General features: G+C 34.7%; 1 protein-coding gene across 3 annotated transcripts; it reads left to right on the top strand.

The window, feature by feature from the left end:
* Positions 1–1,460: 1,460 nt before the first annotated feature.
* On the top strand, positions 1,461–24,534 carry LOC132554204 (nucleosome assembly protein 1-like 1). 3 transcript variants are annotated; one of them, XR_009554384.1, is made up of 16 exons: positions 1,461–1,500; positions 3,650–3,683; positions 3,931–3,995; positions 4,912–5,029; positions 5,181–5,322; positions 5,672–5,770; positions 6,713–6,773; positions 6,898–6,980; positions 8,228–8,299; positions 8,614–8,753; positions 10,226–10,371; positions 11,078–11,103; positions 12,079–12,198; positions 13,472–13,495; positions 14,509–14,630; positions 20,276–24,534. XR_009554384.1 is itself a non-coding variant. In XM_060218511.1 (16 exons), the coding sequence occupies exons 2-16, from the start codon at positions 3,667–3,669 to the stop codon at positions 20,312–20,314; spliced, it is 1,194 nt and encodes a 397-aa protein (XP_060074494.1). In that variant the 5' UTR covers positions 1,461–1,500; positions 3,650–3,666; the 3' UTR covers positions 20,315–24,534. The 3 variants fall into 3 exon arrangements, 2 of the variants coding, with proteins under 2 accessions (XP_060074494.1, XP_060074493.1); XM_060218511.1 differs by having other exon boundaries at positions 5,672–5,758; positions 14,509–14,562; XM_060218510.1 differs by having other exon boundaries at positions 14,509–14,562.
* The last annotated feature ends 76 nt before the right edge of the window (positions 24,535–24,610 follow it).

The raw sequence follows: 24,610 nt of genomic DNA, 5'->3' as shown, positions 1-24,610 counted from the left end.
GGGATAACAGAATCTGGCACCACATACCGGGGTGGGTGGGGATAACAAAATCTGGTACCACAAACCGGAGCAGGTGGGGATAACAAAATATGGTACTACATACCGGGCGGGTGGGGATAACGGAACCTGGTACCACCGGGGAGGGTGGGGATAACGGAACCTGGTACCACATACCGGGTCGGGTGGGGATAAATGAACCTTGTACCACATACCAGGGCAGGCGGGGATAACAGAACCTGGTACCACATACCGGGGCTGGTGGGGATAGGGGTCAGTTATACCCCGGGGCGGGTGGATACAGGGGTACCCGGTAACACAAACCGGGCGAGTTGAAACCTTAGTAAACTACTACTTGAATTAATTGAAAAGTAATCAGGTTCATATTGAAATTACCTTTTTCGCACACATTTAAACTTAACTTTTAGGCCTGTTCCAGTTAAGTAAGGCACTGACTTTTTTGGAAGCTTTTGAAAGGGTGCACAACTGGGTGCAGGGGATGGAGATGCATGACCGGGTGTTCTTATAATCAATTCACTATCCCAGGGGTGCAGAGATCGAAAGTGATCGTAACTCCTTGACTTTCGAGGATGTACGTCTTAACAGTACGGCCTTTCATCGGTTGATCATCACGGACTGAAGAAGAACCTATTTCCACGGAAGCTTAACGTTACAATAACCATCTTTTGGTGTACGACCTAGAACCGTATCGAGATGTTTATTAAGAATTATAAGTCTATGCTTTTACATTTAGGCGAAGACCATTGACACATAAAATCAGAGGCCCACTTTCTTACTGTGAATATTTGAATACTAATTCCGTGACCAATGACAGATTCTGCGGAGTTCCGATGGAGAACCGACACGAGTTATCTCCCTTGTTCTTTTATATGTAAATCACATTCCAATATCGACAGTTCATATATGAATATCAATTAATAGTGACTTTTTAAACTTTCACTTTCCCTACTCTTGGTCCCTACTGTTGTGTCCTTTTGGGACTAGTCAGAAAAAAACAGAATGGCTTACCTGTGGCCATCTCAGATTTTGTCAGTGAAAGTTTATTATCACTAGAAAACTTAATTAGTGAAGAGAGAAATTTCGTGGTCCGACTCATGTACACAAGATGGGAGCTCTTCGTGTTTGTGGTCATATATGGACATGGACTTACAGATACTACATATATAAGTCCGTGTATGAATATACATTTTGTACGTGGTGTAAATAATCAACTTTTTTCACTTCAAATAATCTGTAAATAGAATATTACGTCATCCTTCTGTCATGGTAAACAAGAGACGGCGAACCAGGGGCAATGTGGTAGCTCCGTCAGATATATATTCTACACCTAAGACGATTACCCGCCAACTGACGACACGGCTTTGTGACAAATGTTTTCATTGGCTTTCACGATACTGCAACTAAAAATATAAGCCAATCACTGTCCAGCTAACTGTTAGGTCTCTTCCACCATATTTCCCTCGTGTTCAGCACACTGAAAGGGTGAGACTGTTTTTTTTCTGATTATCACAATATTGTCATGTTTGTCTGATTACAGTCTTTCATTTAAACTTTTAATACGTATTATATTTCGTATTTTTAGTAGTCACGTAATGAATGACCCACGTTTTTACTGTTTTACCGGAGATCGCACTACACATGTAAATGGTGTCGTGAATGATGGATTGGTGGGAGAAAGAATGCGGCAAAGCGATAGGCTTCAGACGGACTTTTGTCAGTGAAATAGCCTAGCCTTAGGTCAAGTCATGTTGGTTTTAAGCCTAATGAAAAAGAATATTAATATACCTTTAATCACTCGTGCAATGACATGGAATGTGCAATCAATGTGTTGAATTGCCCGCAGCGGCACCGGAGGTATATCGGTTTTGTACCAACACTTGCATGTCATAATGATATAGAATATAATGATTGAAACGAAGTAAGACAACTGATTAAAATATAGGTTAATAACAGAATAACACATTTTCAGCCTTCAGAAAATTGACCTTAAGTAATGATTGATACACATGTCGTTGAGGACACCATCCAGTTGAGATTGACTCATACTCAGTCTAGTAATTTGTTATTAATACTTGGTAGTGTGTTTGTTACAACTACCTAATTCCTTGTATTAGAGCATTGCTGGAGATAACCACGCAGACGGTGATTTCACACTTATCTGTATACCAGTATCAGTTGTACACAGGTTTGCAATATGAAATGTCAGTTTTGTTTACGAAAATTGAGCAAAATCTACCCAACATTTCATTTATCTATTAGTTTCATGTTGTGACAGTAAATTATTGTTAAGTTGACAAACATGATGGAAAAGTACACTATTCCATTCATTGGTTGGTTTGTGGATGTATTAAATTGAATTAATATTCACATGCCATATTCAGAAACAAGATTTGCTAGTAGACATCACATGTGATCTTTCATAGATGCCATGTGTTTTGTCTCATGATTAGCAAATTTGATTGAAAATGTGATATTACATTAAGTATGGGCTATTTCATCAATCATGATTGTTACAGTAATATACCTATATGGTGTTAATACATTTAAGTAATTATATTTGCACTTTGTAGCTTGAAACAACGCAATATAATTTAAATGTTGTCATAACTGCAACATTGCCGCTCAAGTCACTACTGACAAACACCAGTGCTGTGCTGAAATATTTAATAATCACTGACTAAACCTTATACAGTCAAACTTGTGTTAAAGGTTTCCTTTATACAAAGGCACCCACCTATCTATACAGGCAAATTTTTTGGTTTCCTATGTAAGGCAATTAATGGTAATTGTACCTCTATATAAAGGTCACCTACGTATAATGGCCTCTTTTCTCTGCTCCCTTGAGTGGCCTCAATTGACGGGTTTGATATATATCACATGTAACTACACACAGTTAAAATCCGTACCATAACTGAAGTATGATGAAGGTAAGCACTTGTAAAGTAGAAGAATAGAGGAAGAGAAGAGGCTTGTCTTGTGTACCATATGAAAACTCTAATGCACTGTAAAAACAATCTGATCATTTAAATGCACTAATAGCAAACCCTATTTATGAAGGCAGTATTTATATTCAAAGTAAATTTAATCTGTGGAATAGGATAAATGTTGCCTGTGTTACAAAATGTAGGGTTATTGCAAAAAAAAATTCATAATTTCAGGCAATGTAACACATCTTTTCTTTCAATGTCTGCTATATGTATTATCAAACCTTAGGCCTGTGGCTTACCTCAGTCTTACTGCATTGAAGGCAGTTTACCAACAGGGATAATTATAAAGAGAACGTCTCTCAAATTAAGTGTTTCAAATGGTTAGTATTTTACCAGGGTGACATTTCAGGGCTCTCAATCAGCCAGATTTGGGGCCGAATATTCCCAATGCAAAATAGTATCTTTTTTTTTTCCCAATTTAGACCCCAAGTTTTCCCAATTCTAAGGAAAACACTGCTATTTTTCCTAATTCTAAGGGCCCTGGGCCCCAGTCCCAAAATAGGGTGTGAGAGCACTGCATTTCTGATCAAGCAGGATATCAACCTTTTGGTACATGCATTGAAATGATTACAATGATCCGATTGATCACATATTGGAGTCACTTTAACATTTTTAACACTTGGATTACTTTTATGTATTTACAGGTAAACAAAACATCAACATGGCTGATCCAGAAGGGTATGTAGAATTTGTTAAAAATCTGTATTTAAATTCAGTAAATTCGCTTTTGCCTTAAGTACTGGAAAATATGTGATGGAGTTAATTATAGCTAGGTCATACAGATATCATTCAATCGCTGCAGGATAAAAAATATCACTTTTAATAATGACATCCTAAAATTGATCAGAACAAGGTAAAATATTAAACATTGTTCAAATGTTCATAGAATGTACAAAAAATTAATTTGGTAAAATTTATTTGACAGAAAAGCAGCTGAGGCTGTAGAAGAAGTTGAAGATGTTGAAGAAGTTGAAGAGGAAGAAGGTGGAGGTAAGAATATTATTATTGTAATGTTCCTAGAGTGAAGATATGGTCAGGTCCTTTTTAATTCATGATTTATTCCTTCAGAATGTTGTTGACATGTTTACATACATCTGACCATGGTTGTCTTTACTCTAGGAATCTTATTCTACTTTATTTAACCCTTTTGGCGCCGTAGGTGACTAAGACGACATGCAGACAGGCTGCAATAGACGTCTTTGGTCGACAATTTTTATATCTTTATTATTAGCTTGTTTCAGTAATGCTGCCATTGTTTTCAGATATTTTCCGGAAAATATTTGGCGCTAAGCTGTACATTGTAAGAGATATTTGGTGCTGAGCTGTACATTGTAAGAGATAATTGGCGCTGAAAGGGTTAATGAGGACTTCGTATACATGACAGTTCCCAAACATTGCCCATGGTTAAGCATAATCACAAAACTTCAAGACCCACAAAGTGTTATTTGCAGAGTTATTGCCTTTTGTTAAAATTTTATGTCTGAAGCATAACATTGTTTGCTACTAGGGAAATGTATACATGTATACACAGAGGCGATGTACAATGGTCATACTAAGGTGTTGTGCAGTGTACCTCAGTCAGGGTCCACAACCCCATAATTACAAAGTTATTGCTCTATGTTAAAAGTTTGTATCTTAAACATTATTGTATTTTTTAATTGATGCCAGTGAAACTTGCAACTTATTACAGTTATTACAACATCAGGTTGTTTTTATTCTCAGTATTTCCACTGGGTGCTGTCAGATAACTGGTTTTAAAGTTCTCTCCATTTTCGTATTTGAGCAGATGCTACTTTGTTGTTCCTGAACCATATTTGAGGATGAATGTGAGGTAAAGCAGTTTTGTTGAGTATTTTCAAGAATCACAAAATGATCATGTCATGTCAGCCTACCATTGCTGTTACAGATGCTGTAAATAACTCTCCCCCAGGACTGGTAGGTCTGTTGAAGAGTCCACAGGTTCTAGCGGCTGTACAGGAGAGGTTGGATTATCTTCAGGGTGCTCCTTCAGGTTACATACAAAGGTAAAAATCAAGAGAAAATATGACACTTTTAACTTCCAATACAAATTTGTTAAGCTATGAGCAAATTTCTACATTTGCATTCAAAATGGGTATGTAGACAATGTAGACATCAAACAGATAGTTCATCAGTAGAAGTTTTCTTTAATTTCAGTTTACCCAAATCAGTCAAACGTAGAATCAAAGCCTTGAAGAAACTGCAGTTCGAAGCAGCCAAGATAGAGGCAGAATTCTACAAAGAGGTGCATGACCTGGAGTGCAAATATGCATCGTTATACACGCCTCTCTTTGACAAGGTAGGGAAAGAAAAATGTTAATCAAGGTGGTTTTTAGTCCAGTTTAGTTGTTAAAATAGTGTTGAAACTTTCGTTAAAGCATTGAAGTTGAAATCTGGATAAAAGTAGTGTTGAAACATTTGTTAAAGCATTGAAGTTGAAATCTGGATATGTTTCTCTTGTTTGCAATGGTCATTTGCGAAAGGAAACTTTTTACATTGCATCAATAATCACACATATCAACAGTTTATATATAGTTGGTATTATTTGGGGGGAAGAATAGTTTTAGTGTACTTTGCTTAAACATTGTTATACTTACAAAGTGGGACAGGCGAAACTTCTTAATTACTGGTAATTCTGTTGTTTGCAGAGGAAAGAAGTGGTGACGGCAGCAAAGGAACCAACAGATGAAGAATGTGACTGGCCCAGTGATGACGAAAAGGAAGAGAAAGATGATGTAAAATTAGCTGTTAGTTCTTATCAACAATTGGACCATGTTGTGTTGAGTGGATGGTCCTTGTGACGAGTGAAATATTTTAACAGATATACTGTTTAGTGGGTTATTTCAACAATCAAAGCATAATGAAAAGTAGAGTTGATACCTGGAACAATTTATTTAGTAGTTTTTCAACAACTGTATACTATTTGTAAAACTTATCTGTATGGTTACAAGTACAGGTCTGCCCATCCAACATGGTCAATAGTGTTATGATTTAGTGTAGTAAAGGAGGAAATCGGAGAAGCAACTACTTCATTTCAATATTTGTTTTTTAAAAAAAACATCAACAATAAAGATATTTTGTTGTAAAATTTAGATATAAAAGAAAGCAAGAAAGGTCATGCCAGTTTTACCTACCATGATTTGATAAATGAATTAGTTGCAGGGCTCTCACACCCCATTTTGGGACTGGGGCCCGGGGCCCTTAGAATTGGGAAAAATAATGGTATTTTCCTTAAAATTGGGAAAACTTGGGGTCTAAATTTGGAAAAAAAAGATAATATTTTGCACCGGGAATGGGGCCGATAAATCTGGCAGATCGAGAGCCCTGAGCTTTTACAAAGCAAAGAAAGCAAAAAGTATTTCTTCACTGAATTCCTCTATTTAAAGTTACTGGTAAACAAATAATTTACAGAAAACTTTTTTAAAAAAATTGAATTTTTCACACCTGCCTCCATTCCTCTTCCTAAATTACACGACAGATTTCAAAATTTGCCTTGATTTCTGGGTTTTATCGAAAAAGAATTTTCTAGACAAAGAGACAATGTATATAAATTCATTATAATCATCAGTCTGCTGTATTAAGAGTATTGGACTGTGCATATCTCCATGTAGACATTTTTAAATGCTTCATAACCTGATGAAACAACACATTTTGGATTGAAAATAATGAGGATACTTTCTTTTCTGCAGGACGATGTTAAGAACAAAGTCAAAATTGATGATGCTGAAAAGGCAGAGGGGAAGACAGACAGTGAGTTTTTTCTCTCTAGAAACAGACTTTTTTTCTGTCTAATTTCAAGGGCATTTTCACTTTTCTGAAATTCATTACACAAATTGATATAAATATAATTTTTAAAAAATGGTGTGATTTTCAGATGAAGGTGCGGATGTCAAAGGAATTCCTGGTTTCTGGTTAACTGTGTTCAAGAATGTGGAAATGCTTTCCGAGATGATTCAGGTAAATGTTCTTCTTGTTTTATCATTTCATGTAATAGTTCAGTTGATGTTTGAACAGTACAAATACCAACATTGCTCACCGAAAGCTTCTGGATGCTAACTCTATTATTTTATTTTGTCTGGATGTACAGTAAGCTTCTAAAGAAAAATGTAAAGTGTGAATATTTCCAGGAATCATGTTTCATTTATACACCTGTCAAAATTTTGACTAGACCTTTTTAGTTTGACGACATCCGTAAGCTTTTATTTATGCTGTGATTTCCTCCCACCAATTTCTACTAGCAGTAGGCTTCATCACCATGACATGAAGTTGTTTTCCTGAATGACAGTCTTATTCCATTGTATTTGACAGAGTTACTGTCCCTTGTTGTTTTATAATGTTAATCTTGTCTAGAGATCTCCTATCTCAGTTTTCAGTCAATTTCTTTCAAACATGGTAGGCTTAATTACCATGACATGAAGTTGTGTTTTCCTGTATGGCACTTTGATTTAATACATTTTATTGGAATTTATGTTATTTTCAATACAAAAAATCTTGATTTTTTTTTTTGGCATAAGACGGGCATATAACGTTTCGCTCTACTATACTATTGTATTTGTTATTTTAACAGTTAAAATTCATTAAAAAAATTCTTGGCCTCTCTGAAGCTATTTGAAAATCAAAAGGAAGGACCCATTTACATATATGATGTAAAATGATTACCTTGTGTCAATCCTACCTGGTTATGTAGTTTTGGAATGCAGAATTGGTGGACAAAAAAAATTGTCATTTTGACTGAAATTACAAAGTACTTTAAAAGTTGCTATCATCATGTAGTTCTAATTTTCATTGTTGTGTTTCACATCACAAAAAAATAGTTTTAAGTGAGAGTAACGTCCCAGGTACATATTTACTGTATTAATGAGTTTTATGCTACATCTAGATTCTGATTTTTAACCAAGTTATGTCAGGATATAGAAAGATTTGCATATTTAACTGAAACCTGCAAATACAACTTTGAAAATTTTATTTTCACTAACCTGTGGAAGTAGGATTTTCCCAGCCAATGTAGAGTCATATAGTTTGTTAGATTTGATATTTCTGCACATCAATATCACAAAAATGGATCCTGGAAAATAAAAATTACTTGAGGGAAAAAATTTAGTCCAGCGAAAAAACATCTTTTACGGTATGTATACTAAATGATGCACTCTATTCTTTGTATATTGAAAGTCGCAAGTAACTGATTTGAATTTATTTTACAACAGGATCATGATGAACCTATACTTAACTGTCTACAGGATGTAAAAGTTAAGTTTTCTGAAGTAGAATCAACTATGGTGAGTGTATACAATTTTAGCAATGTATTTAACATAATCTTTCTGGTCCAGTTTAGATTAAGATGATATTAAAGAATCTCATCCCTCTTATTGGTGCACTTCCTTAACATTGTTATCCATTTTTAATGCTTGTTTCTGTCATGAAGATTTGAAACATTTTCAGAGAATGTTTATAAATTGTGTTAGAACAGTGGTTATTATGCATGCTTGATTGAAAATACAATTTTGTAGAGTTAAAGCTACTGTTTTTTTTTTTTTTTTCATTGTGCAGTGAAAGTTGTGTATTCAAACTTCTTCTCTTTTACTTCTTGCAGGGGTTTGTTCTGGAATTTTATTTTGAAACAAATGACTTTTTCACAAACACTGTTTTAACTAAACACTATACAATGAAATCAGAGCCAGATGAAACAGACCCGTTTTCTTTCGAGGGCCCAGAGATTGTGAAATGTGAGGGGTAAGTAACTTAAAGTTTAGCATACAATTATGTTAACTTTCTCATAACATATTATTCTGCTAAGATATTATCTGGAAGTATAAGTTTGTTTATCTCCATATGAACAGCCCAGGTCATATTTATCTCCACATGAACAGCCCAGGTCATATTTATCTCCATATGAACAGCCCAGGTCATATTTATCTCCACAGCTCAGGTCATATTTATCTCCACATGAACAGCCAAGGTCATATTTATCTCCACATGACAGCCAAGGTCATATTTATCTCAACATGATAGCCCAGGTCATATTTATCTCAACATGAACAGCCCAGGTCATCTTCATCTCTAAATGACAGCCCAGGTCATATTTATCTCCACATGAACGGCCTATGTCATATTTATCTCCACATGACAGCCCAGGTCATATTTATCTCCACATGAACGGCCGAGGTCATCTTCATCTCTATATGACAGCCCAGGTCATATTTATCTCCACATGAACGGCCTATGTCATATTTATCTCCACATGACAGCCCAGGTCATATTTATCTCCACATGGAACGGCCCAGGTCATATTTATCTCCACATGACAGCCGAGGTCATATATATCTCCACATGACAGCCAAGGTCATATTTATCTCCACATGAACGGCCCAGGTCATATATATCTCCACATGACAGCCCAGGTCATATTTATCTCCACATGACAGCCAAGGTCATATTTATCTCCACATGAACGGCCCAGGTCATATTTATCTCCACATGACAGCCAAGGTCATATTTATCTCCACATGACAGCCCAGGTCATATTTATCTCCACATGACAGCCCAGGTCATATTTATCTCCACATGAACGGCCCAGGTCATATTTATCTGCACATGACAGCCAAGGTCATATTTATCTCCACATGAACGGCCTATGTCATATTTATCTCTATATGACAGCCCAGGTGGAAATGGCAGGGTCTCCTGTTAGTAGTTTGTTGCTAACTTACTGAACCACACAGAAGTCCTGTCGCTATTAGGAGCAATTAGGGTAGAGTGGCTAGTCAAAGACAACCATAACAGCTCAAACAAGTCTGTTTCATGGTTTTCTGAGAATCAACAACAGGCAAAGGTATAGAGCTTCAAACCATTAAGCTGCCACTCTAGAAACCGTGCTTTGACAGCCCCTAAATAGAAAATAGTACTGTGTTCAATAGGGTTGTCATGGTACTGATAATTTGACAATAGGATTTATCATTCAGTTTAATAATAAAAGTAGTTGTATATGAAGAAGGGAATTATAAGTTAATTTTCTCATTTTGCTTTCGCATTACTTTCCAGTCTTGCCAAATACTAGTTTCTGTATTTTTGACAAATTTATGAAAATGCTAGTGGTATTTTTCAAAATCAATACATTAATATTTTCACTTCTTGTAAAAAAAGTCCAAGAATAAATATGACAAATCCTAAATTTCACTGTCATAGATATGGTCTTTGTATTTCAGATGTCAAATAGATTGGAAAAAAGGCAAAAATGTTACAGTAAAAACCATAAAAAAGAAACAAAAGCACAAAGGACGTGGTACAACACGGACAGTCACGAAAACAGTACAGAATGATTCATTCTTCAACTTCTTTTCACCTCCCACAGGTTTGTATTGTACAGAAGGGTCGGACTTGTCTACTACTCAGACTGACCTTCATTTTATTTTTCCTTTCCTGTTTAAAGTTTGCGATATGCTTGAGTCAGTCTACCAGTCAGTAGGCAAAAATCTGTATGACTCTTCATGCAAAATATTCATAATTTTTTCCAAGGAGTTGCTAACTTTTCTCTGTGTTCATACAAAACCAATTTTGTGGAACTTCTGTCAGTGAATTTTGTCTAAACATTAGTGGCTTTGACAGATGAAGTAAAGTTCTTTTGTTTTTTTCACCATATGTATATTAAATTTCAAATATGTTTTGCATTAACATTAGATTTCAAAAATATTATTTTCGAATCACTCTGCATCAATGACTTCGGCCCTTACAATTCTTGTTGTCACTATTTCATGAAAAGTATATTGAACATATTTTGTTGTAATTGTTATTTTTCCAATCATTGCTTTGAAATAAACAAAAAGTTAAATTAGGTATGAATTCTGAAATAGTCGTGCACATACAGTTAAAATTAAGCCCTATGAAAGGCCCTTATTTTTCACCACAAGTGGCTTGAAAGCCTGCACATAGCAAAAATCTTATCCATTTTGATATTTTTTTTTAATATTTCAAAACAGTTGTATTTTATACAAGTTAGCATATATATTTTGTTTTACAGTTTTCAATTGTAATCAGACTTAAAATGTTGTGTTTTTCAGTACCAGAGGGAGAAGAAGAAGATATGGTTAGTATATCTTCGGTCTATACTGATTACAGGGTTTATAAACACTAAACCTATATCTATTCTATAATCTCTGGGTGATCTTTTTCTGCTGTAATGACCAAAAGTTTATGTTTACTGTTCTGGTCGCAGCAGTTTGGATGTCCTTTTCTATTTAATATTCTTTAATTTTCAATTTTGCTTTTGCGTTTTGTCTTTGTCCATTTCCATGGGTTGTCCATCGACACTTAATTTTGGGGAAAATTTGAAAATTGGAAGATGGCCATCATGCCATCTCATTGGCTTAGACTTTAGGCATTGACAATAAAGTTTATACGAATACTCAATTTGATATAACTACCAAAACCTCATTTCCAATTCTAAACTGACGTTTGATTGAATTCCTTAATTTCCTTCTTCTAAGTTCTGTCTCTGATTAGTAAAGGTATTCCGCATTACCAGAACAGACTACATTTTTTTACTTGTTTGGCACAAGAATTCTGAATGAGATTTGAAACCCTTTGTCGCTATTTTGGTCACCACTTTTGAAATGCAAGCAGACAAATTAATATGGAATATGCTACAATACTGTTTTATACATATTTGGCGTTAAGCAATGTAGTAAATAGGCTAATCAGTGGCATGTGAATGTTAAAGTCCCTAGGAAGAGGGTGGGGATGCTATCACTTTATATTTGTGTTTATTGTGGCTCAGGTTGTGTCTCTTAGAGGAACTAGGAATTTGACAGGGATTATCCTGTAGGGAGTCGAGGGGTCATTGGCCCTCGGAAATGTAACTGACTCCTCCATGTTTCTTTTTTTTTTTTTCCCAATTTAACATAGAATGGCCCATCTTAATTCCTACAGTGACTGAAATTTGCTTAAAATGACATGTTACTCTTGGCTCCCAAGATTTTAAATGATTGGGTGAAGAAAACTTTTTGTAGATCTTCATGATGTACCATGAAAATGCTTGTATCTCACCCTATATATTATTCAGGATGAAGATCTGGAGGCATTGTTAGCAGCCGACTTTGAAATTGGTCATTTTATACGAGACCGGATAGTGCCACGGGCAGTTTTATATTTCACTGGGGAAGCTCTAGAGAATGATGATGATGTGAGTATTTTTTGTGTGCATGTGTTAAAACTTTCATAGTATAGATGCAGAGATGATTCTTTTCATTTCAAATTTGGAATTGGTGCTAGTTTTTAGCCTTGCTGATGAAGATTGTGAAGTTTGAAAAGTTTGTAGTATTTAGGCAAGTGTTCACTAATATTACAAAGGATAGTTATCAACTAGTTATTTCATTTTTTTAAAGTTTCACAACTTTTATTTTATGTGCAGTGGGACCTTAAAACATCGGAAGTATGTTAATATCACAATGGCTTATTCCAGAATTAATTGTGTGTTAGGTGTTTAATGGCAAACTCTTTTACATCCAGCAAATTTTCATAAAACAAAATAGTTTGTAATCTGCATATTTCACATCCTCAGACCTGTGTATTTTTGGTAAAATTGCCTGACAATCCTCCATGCAACTGATTGTGGAATTAGCCTTGAAAAGATGTTGGTTGACCTTTTGGGTTGGAGGGAGGGCAGCATGGCTTTCTTGATTAGTGTTTTATGTATCTCCTGTAGTGTAGAGAGTTCTGTTGTCAAACTGTTCCTTTAATCTGAAGATTAAATATTCATGAATTTTGAATTCTGTGTTTGAAAAGATATTTTGATCTGGTCCAAAACTTAGTGGATAAGATATTGTAATGAGATAGTCAAATGTTATAAATAATTTTTTTTCAATAATTCTGGTTCAACTGAAATCTGTGGTTTATAATACTTTCCAATGCAATGAATTGGTTATCCAGGGATCAATCTAGGGTTATTGTACTTCTGGTATTGGATAGTTTACCCTAGCAGTTAAAGTACCCTCTTACAGATTGTTCACCTTGAATCTTACAAGATATTCTCCTATTTTACATAAACTACCAATTTGCTCTTTGAATTTCCCCTATTTCAAACAAATGACATTTTGTTTTTTCAATTTGATTGTTTTTGTCATGAATATGATGGATCTTGCATATTTTCTGTTTTTAAAAGTATCTTGCATTATTCCAAAGTTGTTTGAACAGTCAGTCACAATGCTGAAAAACTTGAATGGTTTTCAGCTGAGGCATCTTCCTGAAGCGCTCAGGAACCTAGGCTGTTTTTCCCCTCTATATCCTAGATCGATCCCAGATATCTTAGTATGGACATCAAACTTGATAAATCATAAAAAACAAAAAAAAAGAAAATCTATACTTGCTACTTTCCTTATTTTGTAGAAGTTGATGTTTTGTATCTTGTCGTCGTGAATATTTTCTGACCTGTTTGTGAATTTTGTTTTTGTTTTCAGTTTGATGAAGAAGGAGAAGAGGAGGTAACTTTTATACTAAAATCACAGCCATTGTCCTATCTTTCATTGATAGTTCAATAGAAATGGAAAATATTTTTTTTTATTATATAAGATTTAATTTTTAAAATTATGATTAAATGAAAATTTCTATCACAGCTCATCCACTAATACTGGTCCTCTGATCCAGTGACTTTTGCAAATTTAAAATGCATTTTGGATACAACTTTAAATAATGTATTCATTGATCCATTTAATTCTAAATTCTGTCCCTTGATCACAAAATGAAACTTTAAATGCTGGTACCACTCATGGCTATTCACGGCCTTCTCTTTCCTTAGCCATTGTTTTATTTTTTCATTTGCATGGCTCTTTTGTGGTAGTGTTCCCATTTCCCACTGTTGTCAGTGATGCTGTTTAAAAAAAAATTAAAAAATAGGATGGCGGGAATTACAAAGAATTTTATAGAATTGTCATTCATTGGTTTTCTTTAAGGATAAGGATATATAAAAGTTATTTTTGTTTTAAAAAAAGATAGCCATATCCTATTTTTGCCAGTGAAATACAAGTTTTATAGGGAAAGTATAAGATGGGTTGTTTGTAGTATGAATAAAAATGGTTTGTATGGTTAGATGAAGCATATATATAACAGTATTCTTTGGTTTGGTATTTTTTGTGATGGGAACGAACTGATGTTAGTTCAAGGTAGGTACAAACGGTGATATCTTTGTATGCAGGAAAACTCTGTCAGTTAAATAGTATTAACATTTTTGCTCCATTTTAGCTATAACATCAAGAAATCAAGAATGTTATTTTATAGATTCTGACTTTCAGTAGTCTTGATTATAAGATGTTCAGTAAAAGTAATCTGAAGACCTTTTTAAGTTACTAAATTGTTATTACTAGTCTTGAAATTTTAAGGAATTTCTATATAGTTAAGCTCACAGTTATTGGTGTTTTACGAAGTTCTTTGTGAAGCCAGCGTTAAATCAACCCCAGGCCATTTACTGTTAGTGACTGTTTACCATTTGTCTGTTTAGGATGGCGAGGAAGGAGAGTATGATGAGGATGCAGATCCTGATTACAATCCACAGGTAAATTGATGTGACCTCTCTTGTGTCATATGCACATGCTTCCGTGCATGTGCATTACATACACACAGGTAAATTGATAAAACTTACGGCTCTGGATGATTGTCCTCCGCATGGTGAATGGTTTTAGTGATGTAGACGGAACCTCCTTGGTTGGTAATATCTGATATTATACAGAATGATATGAATGATCTAAGTTTTCTTTAAACTAAAAAAAAAATTGCACCAAGAGTAATTACCATACTTTTCCAAAAGCCATTCATTGCTTTCCATTTAGTTTCTTACGTAAAATGTTTATAATAATAATGATAAATGTTATGAGTGTTTTGTTACTGAAGACAAGCAACAGATAGATGTAGTAACAGTAGAGACTAAATTGATATATCCTAATATCAAAATATTTCATTTAACAAAAATCAAAATAAATATTTTTGATCAGTTTTTGACATAAAGTATTGATACATAAAATTGCAGAGGGGTGGGGATTATCTCATAATAGTTGTAAACTAATATTTATGTTCCCATCTGTATCAGGTACAGAAAATTAAGTCATCCTTTCTCACCATTAAAGGATAAATCGTTATATAACTTGTATGATATCCTCGATAGTTTGATAAAAGCTTAAATCTTTAATTGAAAATTGATGCTCATATTTTGTATGATACATTGATCTGTTATCTATATATTGTTGTAATCGTTATCCTTTAAATAATATACCTTTGTTATTGGTCTAGAAGATTTTATGAAGATCTAGCAGACAATATTTATTAGTCCACCACTAGGAACTGGAGGGGACTATAGTTCTCCACTAGGAACTGGAGGGGACTACAGTCCTCCACTAGGAACTGGAGGAGACTAGTCCTCCACTAGGAACTGGAGGGGACTATAGTCCTCCACTAGGAACTGGAGGATACTTTAGTTCTCCACTAGGAACTGAGGGGACTATAGTCCTCCACTAGGAACTGGAGGATACTTTAGTTCTCCACTAGGAACTGGAGGGGACTATAGTCCTCCCACTAGGAACTGGAGGGGACTATAGTCCTCCACTAGGAACTGGAGGATACTTTAGTTCTCCACTAGGAACTGGAGGGGACTATAGTCCTCCACTAGGAACTGGAGGATACTTTAGTTCTCCACTAGGAACTGAGGGGACTATAGTCCTCCACTAGGAACTGGAGGATACTTTAGTTCTCCACTAGGAACTGGAGGGGACTATAGTCCTCCCACTAGGAACTGGAGGGGACTATAGTCCTCCACTAGGAACTGGAGGATACTTTAGTTCTCCACTAGGAACTGGAGGAGACTAGTCCTCTACTAGGAACTGGAGGATACTTTAGTTCTCCACTAGGAACTGGAGGGGACTATAGTCCTCCACTAGGAACTGAGGGGACTATAGTTCTCCACTAGGAACTGGAGGATACTTTAGTTCTCCACTAGGAACTGGAGGGGACTATAGTCCTCCACTAGGAACTGAGGGGACTATAGTTCTCCACTAGGAACTGGAGGATACTTTAGTTCTCCACTAGGAACTGGAGGGGACTAGTCCTCTACTAGGAACTGGAGGGGACTATAGTCCTCCACTAGAAACTGGAGGAGACTAGTCCTCCACTAGGAACTGGAGGGGACAATAGTCCTCCACTAGGAACTGGACGGGACTATAGTCCTACACTAGGAACTGGAGGGGACTATAGTTTTGCATTGTGTCGTCTGTCCTTCTATCATCTTGTCTGGGCCCTATCTTCTACATTACTAACTATGGGAACTTTATACTAGTGACATTGGTTCACTTTGATCAGAGGATGTGTCACATATAAAAGTAGGTCGCTGACCTATATTTTGACCTTGATCAAGAACATGTTGGTGCAGGTCATATCTTCTGCACTACTGATTATGGGAACTTAATACTTGGGATATGGTTTCACAGAAGTGGATTTGTCACCTGTCAAAAATAGGTCACTTTGACCTACATTTTGTCCTTTGACATACATCAAAGAAAACATTTGACTGTGTTCTATCTCCTGCTATACTAGTCATTGGATCTATCTACTTAGTTTATGGGTTCACCTTGTGTCAGTGGGAGACTGAATTTCGCTATCTATCATCTCATTTTAAATATTAGCACATTTACTTCAGTGAATGTGTGCACAAGTGATATTTCAAAGTATAAGCTTTCCATTCATAATTTCACACATTGAATTAATTCAAAGTATCTGCTTTCTTTTCACAATTTCACTCACCAATTTAGTTTAAAGTAACAACTTTCAGTTTTACACACTGAATTAGTCTTCAATATCGACTATCAATGCACCATTTGATCTACTTTGAATATGTTGGGATGAGCAGCACTATTGCCAACCTTCTGAGAATTTGTCTACATCATTGGGGTTCTCCTGTTGTGTTGTATGTTCTGCATGGGGAGAGTATGTATGGTAGCACCACTGTTATTGTTGTTGTCTGTTTATTTACCTACACCAAATGTTAATCATTTCTATTCCTCTTTTGGTGTACACAATGTGCACTGGACAAAAATGTTTTTGAGAGTGAAAACATTAAATACCCTGATCACATGTCAAAGTTTGTGAAATGTCTGTTGTCAGAGTTGAATTATACACAACTGTATTATCGTTGATCTTGGAAAGTTGTACTTATTGTGTTTGAAATGTTAATATGAATTTCTGTTGGATAAAGGATTACAGTGTTGTGCTATGCTCTATATGAATGGTTCCACACCCTGAATGAGTGGTTAACAGGTTACTTGAATCTGTCCCACCCTGACCTGAATCATTGTAATCACTGTAGAGATCTCATTCATGTCATTACCGCAGATAAATTAATGTTTGAGGACAAAGGTCACTATTACTATTTGTAGAAAAAAAAACAGCTGATTCAATTATATCACTTTTGTGACTTAAGATCTGAAGGATTTTGATCAAATTAAACACAAAAAATTTGGATACTTTTTTCCTCCCCCTTTCATAAAGCATATATCTATTAATTTGGTAGCATCAGAAATAGTTGCTTTGGTGTTGGGTCAATATTTACACTTTAGTATAAAGGTAAGATCATTGTGCGAGTCCTGTAGCTCATTGATTTATTCACAAACATTTTTCAGCACCCGCAATGGGAGTGTGATACACAGAGTGCTCATTCTGTGACTCCAGACAGCTGGAGAAAACAATGTTCATTTGCATTTGCGACGGTTTGTTTTTAAATCTTCCCACTCTCATGAACCTTTGATTTTTTTTATCCACTAAAAACCATTTTTAAAGAGAAAAACTGAATGTCTACCCTACTTGGTCAATTTCAAAACCTCAAGTATCTTATAAGAGTATTTACAAACAGTATTCAGCAGTCTGCAATGCCTTAAACTCTTTATATCACTGAAGCTGTAGATTTAAAAGTATAGAATGTTGAAAATTTTACTTAAGATATTTTTTTCTTGCCAATGTACAACATTCTGTAAAGAAACGGGACATCGGCCACATCACCAATTACAGATCATATGAAGTAAATGTAACTTTCTACAGTGGGAAATATATACTGATTTCAAAGATGGACAGTCATTACAAATTTCAGAATTACTGAACCTGTTCTATCATTTATTAATGATTATTATTAGCAATTGTTTTGGAGTTCTACTTAATGTTTATGATGAACTTAAATGGAGCATCTAGATCCAAATTTTTAAGGGACAAAGGGAATGTGATGTGATCTCCATTCATTAAAAAACGTACTTGAGACTTTGAATTGAAGCATTCCTGGCCGTTGATCATGGTGCTATGGTACCGATAATTGTTTTCATATGAGTTTTTCACTCCCTTCTTGTAGCAGTGCACACAAAAAAGATAAATCTAAGTTGGAGTAGTCTCCCCTTATCCACAGTATGCAAAGATATATGGATATTGGGTTAGCTCTGGTGTTGTGTGATAATCGTTAATAATGATTAACTTACTATACTTCCTGGAATACACATGGTGTTTATATTGCAAAGGCATTTACTTTATGGATTGATACAACAGGAATTTTAGATATATAGTAGATAACAGCGTTCTTGATACTCAAGGGATTACGATCACTTTCATTGTCTGCACTCTTGGAACATGTCATGGCAAAATTGAAGGTTCCATGTGTGACATGTGGACAAAACTAAAAGACTGGTTTGAATCTTTGATGAACATCAAAGGAATCTCGAAGTCATATAACAGTATATTGTAATGGCTATGAAGTTGGGTGTCTCTCCTTTGTCATCTTCAAAAGGAGCGTATCAGCCTGTGATTGGTCCGGGGTTTTTTTGACTGGAACCAATCACTTGTGCTTTCAATTTGTCATGGCGTGTTCTAGGGATACAGAGAGTGATTTTAATACCTGAAGTATTGAGAATAAGGATATAGGTAGTAGTATTTCTATTTAAAAAGATAAGCATATTAACACTATGTATGATACCATCAACATGACATTTATTACAAAATAAATCATTCAAATCAATACTAGTGCTGAAATATCAGTGTTACAAGGAAGAGAGCAGAAAGTCAATTTACATGTAATTGTAGTGTGTAACTTCCAAAATGTTGGTCTTGGATCTAATCAGAAATCAAAATGGTCGACAGGGAGCAATCTTCAATTTAGACAATGAAAGATTGTTATTGTTATTTCATCAAGTATGGCATGGATCTCTTTACAGATCTTTCTCGACATTTCATTTAGTGGTGTCCCTTGGCACCTGGTTGTGCCTTGGTGGTTTGGGGTTTGTTAGCAACAAAAATGGCTGACAGACCACCATATTGGATTTGGCAGTTAAAGATTACCAATGTTATTATTTAAGAAGATTTTTTATATTATATATAATTAAGTGCAAGGGCAGGAGAGATTAGACTAGATCTAACTGGCCAAATGAAGGTCAAACAATGGTGGGAACCAAGATCCTCTGGGATCTCTTATTCTATATTGTCTTGAAAAGAGAAAAAAAATAGTCATGTAAAATGAGAAATTTTTAAGCCATTTAGTTATTTGCAGAATTTATCATTTTGATACGTGAATTACATTTGTACATTGCCTACTGCTGCATCATTTCAAAATAGTTTCTCCAAGTCTTCTTACCCTCCAACAGTTCACATATTTTCCCCCCAGTCTCTTTCATTTCCCTCAAGGCCATCAGATTTCCAGGGGTTTTAGGGTGCAGTGTGTTCTGTAAGGTTTCCTGTTTTCCTGTTTAACCTTATTGATAGTTGCTCAGTGATGCATAACTGTGTGGTTGATGTGACCCCCTTTCTCTGTCATGTCACTGTTAATGAGTGCTGCCGGCTCCTTTAACAATCCCTGCATGAATGTGTCTGTTCAGTGTGTGCAGTCACCTTGTAATTGTCAATACCAGATTTTTATTGTGTGAGTGATGGAATCTGTACAATTGAATGAATGTGTAAATGCTTGCAACATGAAGTCAAATATAAACTGGACTGTTATTAATGACAGGATTTCACAAGATTGAGTTGTGAAAAGAACTTTTTTACTCCCTGTTTTATGTAGTAATTGAAGAACTATATTTGAGATGTGGCTTGAATGGATAATGTGAAATAGGTCTTTTAATTTTGTACAACCATTTACCCATGAACGCAAAGAAATATTATGTCATTTTGTTGATTAGAATCTGCAATGTCATATTCCTTGCAAAGATGTTGATAACAGACTTCAATTAACCTTATCTCTGTTTCTTTTGCAGGCTGATTCTCAAAAACCAGAAGAGTGCAAACAACAGTGATTTTTATATCTGTGAAAGAAAAAAAAACAAATGATATCCTGGAGTCTTGATCGAAATTTTCTGGAAATAGTGATGACAAAAAAAAAAAAGAACAAAGGAAAATGACTAAACGAAAAAAGAAACTCTTCTGTGATGCAAGATAGTGTTGGCTATGAAGAACTGGTTATTACCTTTGCTAGTGCTGAATGACCTTCACCCGTGTTTAATTTGACCTTGGCTTATAGTGTGTTTTGGCTGGTGTACCAGCTGTTTCTGCTGTTGTGAATACCGCCTCCATGGCCCACCTTGCCTCACATGATAGCCTGTACTTGTCTCTCCATAGCTCTTTATTTAATCTTTTTTTTTACCCAATTTTCTTATTACCAGATGGCAGTACGGAAATCGATTAGCATTTCATTCTGTATTTAGTTGAATTTATCGGTTTATGAACACGTTGCAGCAAATATGTTTGAAAAAATTGGTAGTGAATTCCTACAAATGTGAAGACAATTTAGGATGTTTTGAAAAGGATTACGGGAAGGTTGCATAATTGATCACATAAACCTCCTGATGTGATACAGTATTTGTTTGTTTGTGTTAAAATAGTTGCAATATAGCAGGACGTTAGGCATTGGGAACATCAGACTTTACAACTGGTTTATTGGTGTATAGATCTTATCATAATGTATTTTCTTACATAACTCATACAAGTTGAGAAAAAGAATGTTTCATGCAGTTACTGTGCGTAAAACATTGATTTATTTTTGTGAAGATTTTGTTGTATTGTTTGGTGTAATCACGGATTTGTGCCCAGTTCTGTGTGTCTGTGTGATGACATGTACTTTGGAATGAAAGACTAGATGCACATTCTTAATTGCTGTTTGATATTTAGAAGAAACAGATCTTAAATTCTTAAATTTTATTGTAACAAGTCTTATTTCACTCATGTCAATATAGTAAATATGTCCACTACCATTGAAGTATATGGGACATTCCAAAATTAAGTGCTTAGGAAAGGTTGGAGGTAATTTTTCTGAACACTTAGAGGTATTAACTAAGAAAACTACCAGTAAGCGAGAGAGAGAAAAGAAATACTCAGTTAGATCTATATAATAAATTAATACCGTTTTTTTGTTTGTAAGATCTCTGATATTGAAGATACCATGTTTATCAAAAACAGAAAATTACTTTCATGCACAAAATTTTTGTCTTTCGTTGTGAAAATATTTTCATGGTTCTAGCATTTTGGAACACGATTAAGGGAAACAGAAAAATTTCTTGCCTTTGATATATAAGTAATTATGGAATAAGCCCTTATTTGTTAATGTGTTTGTGCTCTTACTTTGGTCTGTTTCATGTATAGTGATGTACTTTATGTTAAACATTACAGTAATCATGTTTATATGAAACATTGCGGTAATTGCATGATGTACTTTATATGAAATTTTTCAGTAATTGTGTGGTCTCTGATGCCACGTAACTTCAAAAACACTTCAGTTATTACTTGTCATTTTATATATTTTCAAGAATTATTGCTTTCAAACGTATCTACACATGGAACTTTTTAGTTCTAGAGAAATGTTGTGGTCCATTTGCAGTTTGCCTTACCTGTTTGACTTTGTGTTCCACTACTGGCTCTTGACATATCTTTCCTGTATATATATTCATTGATCATAACACTGTGGTTAAATTGCAGATCAGTATGGAAGTCATACATCAAAAACGAGTGTAAAAGTCGATACTCCAAAATCATGCAGAATATTTTAAAGATAATATGCAAGATTTCTGCTTTGCTGCAATTCATTATGTCTTTAAGTAATTCATTTTATACAAAGATGATCATGAGAACAAAAAAAAAAGTCATATTTTGTTTAAAATCGTTCATCTGCTCAGTATTCAACATACTGTAGATTTCTACAGTGTTTTACCAGTACAGCTGATCCTAGTCTAAGACCAGGTGATGACCTCCCGTTTGGTTGTAAAAGTAAGATATCTGTCTGAAGAGGAAAGTCATTCTTTGGTTATAGGATCGGAACATTTAATTTGTCATTTAAAAATCTAGGATGCATTTGGATTTTTTGTTTGTTTTTTTAAAAAGTGCTTCATTAGATCTGATTGTTCTTAGTTCTTGGTTCTTTTTTGTGTATCAGAATTCAGTAACTATCACTTTCAGATCATTTTAATTAGGTGCATGTACATGGAAAATAGAAGTGATTGGTGGATAATTCTCATGGCTAGTCATAACTCTCTAGAAAATAAGGATTTAATCCAACAGCAGTTTTCTCGTCAGCTGAACAATCGTGTTTTGTGATATTTTTGCGTGGTGAATTAGAGTAGAGAGAACTACAACTGGAAACTGGGACCAGCAAACTTGTACTGTGTTTAGAGAATCAAAACTTCACAAAAAGAAGATACACAGTGTATTCAAAATGGTTAACAGTTCCACAAGTTTGCTACCTGTTCTGTACGACATTGAAAATATTAATCCACTGCAGTGTAAAGTCAGAGATCGGTGATCTTTCATGGTGTAAAATTCTCCTAGTTCGGTCACTGCAAAAGAACTGGAAGCAGATCCCTAGGACTGTTATGCTAACAGGAATTACTTATAAGGGATTGCCATCCTTTAACTTCAGTATGTACATCAGCTGTTAAAACCTTTTTTTGTTTTGTGGTTTCTTTAAGCTAAATGGTGATCACTTTCTAGGCAATGTTGCATAAACAAGTGGATACAAAATGGGCTGATGTTTTCATTTTTATAAATGGAATGATAAAGATTTCTCCATCTTCAAGAATGTTTTGTCATAGTTTGGTACTTTCCACATCTTGAAGCTTCTTTCGATCATGATAATTATTGATACTTTGGTTATTCCTGTTTTTTTTTTTTATTTGTAATTAACTGTTATCAAGGAAATGAAATATAGCTTGCAGTTGTGAGATCTGTATCAAGCTTCTATTTGAAGTATTAAGAAATGAGAAGTAAAGAAGATATATGAATGTTTCTGTATTTAAAACCTTCATGTCCTCATCTTGTTGGTATGAGGTTCAAAACAAATTAAAAAGAAACAAATCAAAACAATAAACGAAACCAAAAAGATCCAAGGATCATATTGGCTGTGTAGTAAAATTTTGTAGGCATGTAATCTGAGAACTGTTTTATGGAGAAAGCATTTAGGTACTGGTATTCGCCTGATCTCTGTTTATGCATCCACGTGCCTGAAGTTTGCTTTTAAGTACACAGAGTTTGTCTAACGTAACATCAACCATGTAAAATGTCTTCATTTATACATTATCCACGGGAAAAAATGTCAACAGTTAATGACAATTGATTTTTTTTTCTCTCATTTTTTACATCCTTGTTATGATGAAATGTAATTCAAACAATGGTACTTTTTGTATATATTCAAATGTAATGTATTGGTTTTGTTCAGTTTGTTCATTCTCATAATAGTGTTTTTTTTTGTACGTGAGATATATTTATCGTGCTAATTTAATCATCAGGGATTTGTAATCGACCGTCTTGTCACAGACACCTCCTGTCGTTACATTTAGTATGTCGTAATGGCAATAGTCATTGAGTAGAAGCCCTGTGTTGATAGAGATCAAAAAAAGGAGAGAAAGATTTTTGTTGAGAAAGATCTCTTCTACCTTAATGAATTGGCTTGTAGTTTGGATTGAAGTGCGAAAAGAAAAGATAAAGTGATCCATTCCTTAATCATATATATATGATAAATAATTCTGAAACACACTGACTAACAGCAATGCTGTTCTGTGTAAATTAGTATTTTATAATTATGCCTTTTTAGAAAAAATGATCGGAGCAGTATCTTGTAAGGAAGACATTATGATGCACAACCTCATGAACTTTTGCTATCACAACAGTGTATTGTCTTTACTTGGTAATGTTCCTGAAGTGTTATACATAGGGTATGGTGAGCAGTCAGGGGGCACTATATATGTAATATTGCTGAAGAGCAATAAAGTCAATGAAATGCTTGTTTTAAATCAGTGTTCAAATATAGCATGTTATCTACACTGGAATCTTGTTGTGTTGCTTAGTAATGTACATCAGGCAGTTATCATTTGGATGATGACAAGTTATGTTTACAGCTATTTAATATTTTGAAAAAAATAAATAAGTTGTTTACTGAATTTGATATTTGGGAAAGGATGATCAAGGTACAATGTTAAAAATTGTATCACGAAAAGTTTCTGGCCATTATTATTAAAATATCAAAACACTCCTTATGTTGTCATGTCATATTTTCATTGCATTACAACAATTGCTAAAAATTGTTTTGAATACCATGTACAATGTAC

This window comes from Ylistrum balloti, unplaced genomic scaffold, assembly GCF_031769215.1.
Source record: "Ylistrum balloti isolate Yb309-2 unplaced genomic scaffold, AGI_CSIRO_Ybal_v1 Utg370386, whole genome shotgun sequence".
NCBI classification, from domain to species: Eukaryota; Metazoa; Mollusca; class Bivalvia; order Pectinida; family Pectinidae; genus Ylistrum; species Ylistrum balloti.
Note: the sequence above shows the minus strand (reverse complement) of the source record. Positions and strands in the feature narration are given on the sequence as shown.